The following is a 10,604-nucleotide window of genomic DNA, read 5'->3' on the forward strand; positions in this document are numbered from 1 at the left end:
TTCACTCAATTCACCCATACCCACTTTAAAGCCTAGATGTACTTTTATATGTTAGTTGTCATTGGATGTATTTTATGATGATTATTGATTTTTCATAGATGTGTTCCGTGCCTTGCTAAAGCGTTCTATGTCGGTTTTTTTCTATGACAATGCACATGACGCAGAGAAATGTCACTATTACGATTTTTAATGACTATTTCATATTCCTGTGATGTTACTAATCATCATTAAGTCTTGAAGGGGACTGAGGGGGGAGATGACTTCATCCCCCTAAATCCCAATCCTCTCTAATCCACGAGGGGAATCATTAGTTGCACTCCTATCCTAGGTTATTCCTAAATGCACATGAAAACATATATGGATTAAATTAAAGCCACATTTCTTTGGGTTATTCTCAAATGTCGCAACGCTCCATTTGAACTGAAGTGCTCCAACATTCTTCCGTTTCCGTATAGCATAATTTGATATACATATATGCTGCTGGGTGCCTGGGCGGCTGGGCCACACCAGAAACCAGAGTTAAGAAAAAAAAACCCCGATTATCTAGCTGAATGCTTTTGTGTGATCAAATTAATGAAGCAAGTTTAAACACTCATCAGAAACCACAAATCCATATTATTCGTTGCAGCCCCAAACATTTGACAATTATTAATATCGTCGATCGCCGTTGGTGGCTAGCTCGATGTTGCGTAGTGCTACGAGGCAGCTGTTGGTGTCTCTGCTGCCGGTGCAGCTGGCTCGCCGTTGGCGGCCTCCTCCACGGAGCGGATAACCCCCAGGAGCTCGCGCTGGTGCGTCGTCGTCGCCGGTGGCGTGTCAGGCTCGCCGCCGCCGGCCTCGACGGAGCGGATGGCCTCCTTGAGCTCGCGCTGCGTGTCGGCGCGCGCCGGCGCGGCGACCATGTCCTCCCAGACGGAGCGCTCGCCGCAGGTGGTGGTGCCGTCGGGGTAGAGGTCGTGGACGGAGGTGGCGTCCTCGTTGAGCCTGCTCACCTTGTCGAGGCAGTCGAACTCCCGGGGCTCCACCAGCAGGCTGCTGCCGACGCCGTCCTTCCAGGCGATGAGCCTGGCGGAGCCCATGGAGTTGGTGCTGTAGAGCCTGGCGCCGTCGACGAGGCGGCTGTACCGCTGGAACGCGGCGGCGAAGCGCTTGTGCGACTGCAGCTGGGACCGCACCCTGACGGCGCGCCGCGTGATGATGGCCCGCCGGATGCCCCGCGCCACGGCGAGGTACGCGTCGCAGACCACCCCGACGACCTCGATACGGTACGGCCTCCTGGTGGTGGTGGTGGTGGCCCCGCCGCCGGGCGACGGCGGTTGGTCGGTGGCGTCGTCGGGCTCCCAGTAGGTCTCGGTGGCGGTGCCGTCGTCGGCCACCTTGTAGCCGACGCCCATGCGGTAGCGCTGGCGGTGCACGGCGCGCGCCATGGCGATGGTCTGCTCCACGTAGGGCTCCCACGACAGCGTGCCGTCCAGGATGACGTCCCGCCCCTCGTTCAGCGCCGTCACCAGCAGCGACGACGCCGCGTCCGTCGACGACTGGTGCACCTGTGTGCGTTGGTAATGGTAGGCAGGAACAAACACAAAGCCCAGCCCAGTAAGAAATCAGCAGCATCGGCAGGGCCCAGCTTGGCAGGGCCCCTGGAAATCGGAAGAGTGCACGGACAGACAGAATGGGCTTTCGAATCAGCCCATCTGTGGTCCAAAGAGTCAAAACGCACAAACAACCATAGTTTTGGAAATTGGAATAAACAATTTCCACTTGTTTTTTTTTGAAACAATAAACAATTTCGAATTGTAGGAAATAATGGCGGCCCTGCTTCAACTTCAACGGCTGGGTGGCTCCCCTCCCGTGAGCATAGCGAGATCGAATCTTATCTGAATCACTGCGCTCGTGGACCCGGCAAAGATACGGCGGCCACATCTTCCATGCTCAACGCATAATCCAGCAGTGCTGCTCTGCAATCCGGCATGATGCTGTCTACACACCCATGCTGCCATGCACACATGAAAGGACTACACACACACACACACACACACACACACACACACACACACATATATATATATATATATATATATATATATATATATATATATATATATATATATATATATATATATATATATGGTTTAAGCAGAAAATATGTGATTTTATCGGCAAGTAAGAATGACAATTGTGGCAGTGCAAAATTTGTTCGATCTACTGGTCTGTAGCTAGCTAGTAGTGTCGGTCGGCAGCAGCCAGCTGTGGTATATACTTTTTTTTAGGACTCGTAACTGATGATGCTATTGCTACGGCTTCCCCATGCATGTGCGATGCTGAAATGATGATATCGTTTGGTCGCTTATCGTTTTCTTACTACTAGTAGCTAGTTGTGTGGTACCAGAGTTTGCGTTCTCATCACGCTCGCATGTATAGTTTTCCAGATGGGCCGGGCACGATGGGCCGACACGAGCACGGCTCGAGAAAACACGGCACTAACCCGGCCCGGCCCGCTAGCCATCGTGCCCGTGCCTGGCACGGCCCGATGCCGTGCCCGTGCCTGGGCCGCAATGTCGGCCCGTGGGCTGGCCCAGGCACGGCACGATTTTTGGGCCGGCACGATGTGGCCCGGTAATTCACCACTGTTAGATGAGCATCAATGAATCACAGCCGTTGGATGCCAATATATAACCATCAATCCCTCCTAAACCCTAACTTTTTCTCTCTCTCTCTCATTTCCTCACCACGCCGCAGCTTACCTCCCGACGGCCGACGGCCGTTCCTCACCGTCTCCGCCCTCTTCTTCCCAAGACGACCTGGCAGCGGCGCGAGGTGCAGCTCCGGCCCCCGAGCTCACAAGGGACGACGACGGCACGGCGAGTAGCTCTGGTCGCGCGACGACGGCGGCGCGATGTGGGCGACGGCGGCGCTCGTTCGAGGCGCGCAGCTGGGGGCGCGACGTGGGCGGCGTCCCCGAGCTCCTACGCGACGATGGTGCGGCGTTGGTGGCAGCAGTGGTGCATCACCGAGCTCCGACGCGACGACGATGGCGCGGCGCGCGGCTTCAAGCTGGCACGGTGGCACGGGGAGGCACGCGGGCTGTCGTGCCCATCGGCACGATACGGCACGGCTAACCGACCATAGGGCCGTGCCTGGGCCGAGGACTCGGCACGACGACACTATCAGGCACGGCACGGCGTGCCGCTGTGCCGCATAGTGCCGTGCCTCGCCGTGCCGTGCCTCGCCGTGCTCGTGCCCGTGCCGTGCCGGGCGGCCCGTTTGGAAAACTATACTCGCATGCAGCTCAGCATGTGGATGGCCTCTAAGTAGTTAATAATTAACTGATGAAATAATCTGCATCTTTCATGTAATAATATGTACGACTAGGACACCCTAACCGATCCAAACAGTTTGTTCGTCTGAGATTAATTATCTATCGAATCTATCGACCATTGAACATTATTTTTTTCTCATAACAAATCATTAAATAGTACTTTCAACCATGCATGACTTATCAGCAACTCATCTAATCTAACAATTAATGCTTGCAGTGCATATATATAGTAGGGCAGGGTGGTGTAGGACGCTAGCTACATACCAGCTCTGCCGTCTGGAGCATGTCGTTGTGGTGTCCCAGCATGGAGCTGATGGCGCGGTAGATGACGTCCGTCTCCTTGAACGCGTCGGCCTCCACCACCACGGCGGCGTTGCTGCCCTCCGCGTTGGCCCACAACGCCTCCTGCTTGATCTCCTTGAGCACCGTGCTCTTCCCGGCGCCCATCCCGCCGCCCATCAGCAGCAGCACCGGGCTGCGCTCCGAGTGCGCCACGGGGGCCATCACCTCCGTGCACTGCGACGACGACGACGACGACGACGACGACGACGACGGCGCAACGCCGATCGCCTTCATCTCTTCCACCAGCGTCGAGAACACCCGCGTCACCTTCAGGTCACGCGTCACGCGCTCGAACCGCTGCTTCCTGTTAAGTTAATTAGTTGTACATCATCAGTACATACATGCATGTAGTTACTAATTGTGTATATATACAGCATGTACATACTGAATTTCAGGTCCAACAATCAAGAGTTACGTACATCCCTTATTAACAAAATGGAACCCAATAAGATAAGATCGATTATAAATATCAAAATATATAGTAGAGGGGGAAAAAAAACCCTTGAACTGACGATGGCATTTGCATTGACCCACACTCTGCAGCGAGGAGTGAGGCCCAAATCATGGCGCCACCTAATTCATCCATCAGTTGGCAAAAGTAAACTAATCAGACACCTTACACTTTGTCATCTGGGCCAGGCACACGCGCGCAGGCGAAGAATATATTTAATGATGATATGCTCTCTCTCTTTTGTGTAATAAGGAGTAATAAGGACATGGTGGAAAATGACCAATGTACTGCCCTACCGTCCTTGTCTGTCCGGTCCAATACAAGAAGTAGTGCTGATCGATGAAAATCCATCTGGATTCTGGGACCAGGCCAGATAATAACATCTGTACAAGTTAGTTCACTGAACCGATCGACCACATGATGATGCCTCCCTCAAGTTGGTGATGGGCCTCTGGCGCCCTGGCCTACTCCATCAGACCATGACCATGATCATACAGGCAGCAGCCCAATGCTCTGGTTCCAATGATCACTAATTATCTCATCTCAAAACTCTTTTTGACTAAGTCACCGTTTCAGAGTCAAAAGGTAGTACTAGTGGCAATGATTAGTAACTGAATTCAGTATTCCTCTTTTCCTCCTAAACAAGAGGGGGAGCCGTAGAGTAACTCCAGTACTAACATGTATGCTTCATAGCGTATCAACCTATATATATACTCTACTCCATATTAAAAAAAACCCTATATACCTTACTGAATTAGTACTACTTAGTAAAAATTAGCTCACCTTGTGAAGTAGATTAAACATGAGCTAATTAATAAGGATTAATGGACTTTAACCACAAATTAGCCCTCATATTACCTCTAGCTTAATTATTAGCCTAGAATTATCTCACATTTAAGCTTCCAAATTGGTATAAAAAACATGAGCTAATTGTTAGCTCCTTGATCTAAACACCCCCTTATTAGACTGGCCTGTTCATGTTGTTTGCCTTTTTGGACAATAAATAACACATCAATGTCAACGTTTTCAGAACATGCCACGAGCAAAGGTTGTGATGTACAATGTGAAACATGCATGTATGTGCAAATAACTAGTATTATGTGGACACGCCCATCCCAAGGATCACAAACAGTTCAATTTGATAGGATTGGTCAAACCAAACAAAAAAAAACTATTCATGTGTGTACCGAAATTATGGAATAATGGTGATTTTGTTGCCTAATATTATTAATTTTGGTTTACAAGTACACAAATATATATACTCCACAGAGTTGGATATGACATAACTAATAATACATTTTTTTGAGCAATTAGCTATAAAAACTAGGCACTTTTTGTTTGCAATTATGTTTCTAAAGTATTGTTACTAATAAGTACAGATTTGGACGTGGCAAAGAGTGTGACATATTTGAGTCAGGGTATATTTTCTGTGTAAGGTATATTCTAGTATATCAATAATAAGTAGAATTTATCTTCTTCTATATAAATAGACTTTCATGCATGTGAGGGAATCTTTTCAAAGAAAATACTATTAATATATAAACAAATTGGAATTAGGCAATATAATTAGATATATATTGTAATAAAAAAATTGTTTTTTCTATTGCATAGCTGTATTATTAGAAAATATCAATAATAGAGAAATAAACACAAAAGTATAGGAATGAAGATGAATTCATATGATGGTTTTACCTTGTTGCTTCCAAGATCACGTTCCTCCAATTCTTTTTGGTGCCGGTGTCCGCGGTCAACGCCTGCACGCATTAGTGATGAAAAAGTTAATTAATAGTGTATTGACAAGACTAGACCGTTATTCATGTATATTGTATAGTATATATAAGGGGTGTTAAAGTTTAATAGGTACTGAAGTATTTTTGTTTTATTTGGTAACTAATATCCAATCATAGACTAATTAAACTCAAAAGATTTGTCTCCCAAATTATTCTGTAACTGTTTTTTTTCATAAATAGTATATATATTTAATACTTAATGCATATGTCTAAATATTTGATGTGATAGGCGGTAAAGTTTACCAGCGTGAATCAAATAGGGCCTAAGTAGACACTTTGACTTAGTACAACTTAACATTAAGAGTAAGGCTAATAATACACAGTCCACTTGCTGGTGCAGCCCATCTGTATAGTAGTTAGCTATTCAACATTAATACATAATTCACTTATCTCTCTCACAAAGTTTATTAGTTCCTGTGCTCGTCGTCTTTCTCCTTCCCTCTCTCCTCTACCTCATCATTTAGCCAGCTTACAGTGAGTTATGAGTTACTATACTTGCTCTAATTGTTTAGGTACACAAATTCTTGCCACGCCCCTTTCATAATTTGTAGTGGAGAAAAAAGTATCATGCCTTCAAAGGGGAAACCTATATATATATATATATATATATATATATATATATATATATATATATATATATTGTCTTGCCCCTCTTGTAAGTGTAGCACTCGATTTTGTATTTGGTTGCACCCGATCTCTGCTGCGGTTCGTGTTGAGCTAGGTGATTCTTCCTCAACTTCGGCGAGATTAGATTCCGCGCGTTGCTTGTTCCTCACACATTTCTTTTTTGAAAGGACTTTAAAACTCTCATTGTCATTGGAATTAGGTAATAATATGACAAGGACACGTGTAAGCTAAAACTGTCATATATTCATACATGAAGGTGTATTCAAATGGAATTTTTTTTGAAAGGTTGATATGCTTTTTTTTGGTTTTATTAATATTTTTACGTACCTATCTACGTACTCTAAGATATGATGTTTTGTTTTTCTCTTCAATTTTACAGAATTGCAGTAGGGTATATATGTATAAACTATAAAGATGTGTACTGACGAGTAGTGATGATGGAGGCGAGGACGTTGTCGTACGTACGTACCGAGCTGATGAGATAGGTAGCATGGTCCCAGTGGAAGGCAAAATATCCGAGGATGCATCTGTCCAGCTCCTCGATGAGCTTGACGTAAAGGCACTCGGCGTCCTTGGCGTTGGAGAAAAACCCGTAAATGTCCTCCATGCACGTCTTGCTGTTGTTCAGGTAGTTGTTTGCCAACTTGCACAGCTGTGGGCACTCCTTCACCTCCTCGAAACCCAGCTGCCTAGCTGCATATCCATGCATGCCACAGTACATACATACAGTAACATTATTAATTAGCAGCAGCAGCAGTAGATTGCATTATACTCCATCCATCCGTCCGTTCATTCTAAATTATAAGATAATTTAGTCATAACAAGAACTATATTTCTAAAAAGATAAATTAAAATATCTTATAATTTGAAATGTATGCCGTATTACTGTATATACACAGCTAGGATGGTATGGATGGTTGTGCAGGGATATGTCAGACATGCATCACAGCAGTCACAGTCCCATATCCCATACAGTATATGTGCTGATGTGTGCATGCATGTGCACCAGTTGTGTATGGGTTAATCTCGACAACGAGGGGCCCATCAGCAGCACCCTAGTTTCCAAAAATTTTCAAAATTTTCTATCATATCGAATTTTTGGACGCATACATGGAACATTAAATATAAATAAAAAAATAACTAGTTACACGGTTTGACTGTAATTTGCGAGACGGATATTTTAAGCCTAGTTAATCTATGATTGGACAATAATCACCAAATACAAACGAAAGTGTTACACAGTAGCTAAAACAAAACAAAAAAAATTCCCAACTAAACAAGGCCTAAGCCAACTGCCCATGTTGCGCTCGTCGTCTCTTGTGCTAATAATCATGCATTTCTCCACTAACCTTTCACCATGACACGCTAGCCATCTCGATAGCGACGTGACCATTTCTCTCATACTGTCTTTGGACGTCACCAATATGGATATCTATCCCAACTCGCTGATCTTGGGATCAAATATAATATCCCTTTTCTAAAAAAACCAATATATGCCAAGAGAAGATATATACATATTATTTTATATAAATAGGTATTGTCACTTCCGTGCTATTGCTAATATATGCATATACAGTATAATTAGATCTTAACTATCACCGCCATTTTTTTTAAAAAAGAACTGGATTCTGAAAATTTATCAGCAGTTTGTTTGACTGTCATTGTTTTGCAGCCGGTTATAAAATGTTAAATGCATGTTTTACATAAGCACTTACAGACTTACCGTACCTTGAAGATATTTTTCTTTTTCCACAAATAAAAATAAAATAAATAATTCCTTTTCTTTTTTTTTTGTGGTGGAGTGCAAGTCTCTGATCCATAAATTTTGTAGAGAGATACTCCTGTAGACAGGAGATAAAGCCAGCTACTTTGTCTAATGGCTGGACCTTGACTTTGGATTATTGTTCTTGTTCATTTAACCACGAAGTGACCGCTTTAGCGCTGCTAAACGACTGGGATTCGTAAGGCAGACAGGAACCACTCAGGAACCGCTCACTGATCGATTCACAAGACAAGGCAACTTCCATGGAGAAGACAAGAAGAAAGAGAGGAGCGAGGGCTGATGACTGACTGACTGACCCACGTAGTGCGAGAACTTCTCGAGGTACTCCAGGCGGCCGGACTCCGCCACCCGTAGCTTGGGCATTTCGGGCATGGCTGCCGGCGCCTGCAGCTGCTGCTTCCTCTTCCTCCTGTCTCCTCCCGTGAGCCGGCGCCGCGCCAGGGCAGCGGCGGCCGCGACGGCGCCGGCCGTCGACAGCGCGGCGACGTGGAGCAGCAGCACCTTGGCGAAGCCACCGCCGCCGCCATCTGCTCACGGACCGATCCATAAGAAACAAGGCGGCGTCGTCAGACAAAAAGCAGGCAGGGGTATTGCACGGCCGCCGGCCTGTCATCTCTTACCTTTGGCCATGGCTGGCGGATGATGCTCTGCTCCCGAGCAGGGGGAGGGGGATCAGAATCAGAATCAGACAGGGGATCGGATGGGTGGAACCAAATCCTCCGGGTCGCGGTCCCGGAGGCGGAGGGCGATGCCGGTATGTAGTGCTGTGGCTGTGGGCAGACTGATGATGGCGCCTCTCCCCACTCCCAGGCTCTCGCAGCGCACGACAGGGACGGCGTGGTCACCTACTACTTATACCCCATAAACCACACGATACCAGCAGACGCCGCCTCTGCCCGTATATATAGGTAACAGAGGAAGGTGAATATATAAATCCCATCTCTATTTTTTTTTTGGGGGTGATTCCGTAGTCACAGTCACAGCTAAGTAACGTTAGGATAAGACTAGGATATAAGGCGGAAGCCAAATGAGCACACGAACATGGCAACAAAGTAGCTTAGGGCTTTGACTTTGACAGTGCACAGCTAAAAGCATGATATGCCATGAACTATTTTTGGAAGAACACGAGAATACTCCCTCCATACTAAAAAAACCTGACGTTGTTGAGGTGGCTAGTGCGTTGAGGGCCGAGTTGTTGGCCGTGAGTTGGTGGGTTCGATTCCTTGCCGGCCCCATTTTTTTTGCGAGAGCAGAACAGACGCAGAGCGAGGGGTAAACCCGTCTGAGTAGAGTCACGCGAGCACGGAACGTCGGGTTTTCTGATTTCACAGAACGTCCAGTTTTTTAATATGGAGGGAGTAGTATGTATCATCTTGGCACGATATGATGGGCTAGCTGCACGGTCTAGCCTATATTTCGGGTCGTGCTTAGGTTGGCACGGCATGAAAATAAGACATAGGTATTTCTATACTTTTACTATGCTATCTTTAATTTATCTAATTTTTAATCTGCCAAAGGTAGCTAGACACACACTTCTAGATTTTTTGTGGTCAATCGTCGGCCGAAACTGGCTAGGCTGCTTTTTTCTGGCATCATTGCAAATTGACTCTCGAGCGACCAAACCAATCCACGTGTTTATTGGCCTGATAATTTGTTCTGAGCTTCCAGCTAACAATTAATACTAATGGATCCAATTAGTCTCTATATTTTATATTTTTATCCCTCTTGAACATATCATCATTGTGAAAAGCATGAAGTAATGAATACGATGTCCATCCTTGTTTATTGAACCACGTGAATCAGTGTATCTTTCCGCAGGGAAATTGATACTTTAATTTGTACTTCTTCCGTTCACCAAAAAATCAATTTCTAAAGTTGTTCTAAGTCAAACCTTTTAAATTTTAATCAATTTTTTAAAACAAATGCTAAGATTGATGGAGGGAGTATCTAGTACTAAGTGTCTCTGTAAGTAACTATATATTCCCTCTATACTCTAAAAAAAGTCATTTAAGACAACGACACGGTCTCTTGAAAATTCTAACTTTAACCCTTTATTTTTATAAGAATATTTATCAAAATATGGTATATGTATATTTTTATAAAAATATTTTTCATGACAAATATATTTATATAGATTTTACATTTCTAAACTCAACAACATAAAAGTTATTCATGATTTATATTTTCATATTTAACCCAAACTATCTAAAGCGACGTTCTTTGCGGGTATGAAGAAAGTACCAATCGTACTTATGAAGATGAAACCACGCCAAACACAGGGAACAATGCACT

At 45.2% G+C, this 10,604-nt stretch overlaps 1 protein-coding gene across 1 annotated transcript; it reads right to left on the bottom strand.

The window, feature by feature from the left end:
* Positions 389-9,199, bottom strand: LOC8062249. The gene is made up of 6 exons (XM_002466738.2): positions 8,933-9,199; positions 8,609-8,839; positions 6,999-7,222; positions 5,805-5,866; positions 3,584-3,965; positions 389-1,547 (listed from the first exon to the last, which is right to left on the bottom strand). Exons 1-6 carry the CDS (start codon positions 8,940-8,942, stop codon positions 696-698), a joined length of 1,761 nt encoding a protein of 586 aa, XP_002466783.1. The 5' UTR covers positions 8,943-9,199; the 3' UTR covers positions 389-695.

Source organism: Sorghum bicolor, chromosome 1, assembly GCF_000003195.3.
Source record: "Sorghum bicolor cultivar BTx623 chromosome 1, Sorghum_bicolor_NCBIv3, whole genome shotgun sequence".
Lineage (NCBI taxonomy): Eukaryota > Viridiplantae > Streptophyta > Magnoliopsida > Poales > Poaceae > Sorghum > Sorghum bicolor.

Bases quoted from the DNA above. Each gene is read 5' to 3' on its own strand.
- LOC8062249 (XM_002466738.2), bottom strand. The intron at 3,966-5,804 runs GTAAAACCATCA...TTAACTTAACAG, and splicing joins GTGATCTTGGAAGCAACAAG to GAAGCAGCGGTTCGAGCGCG. The intron at 1,548-3,583 runs GTATGTAGCTAG...CAACGCACACAG, and splicing joins TGCTCCAGACGGCAGAGCTG to GTGCACCAGTCGTCGACGGA.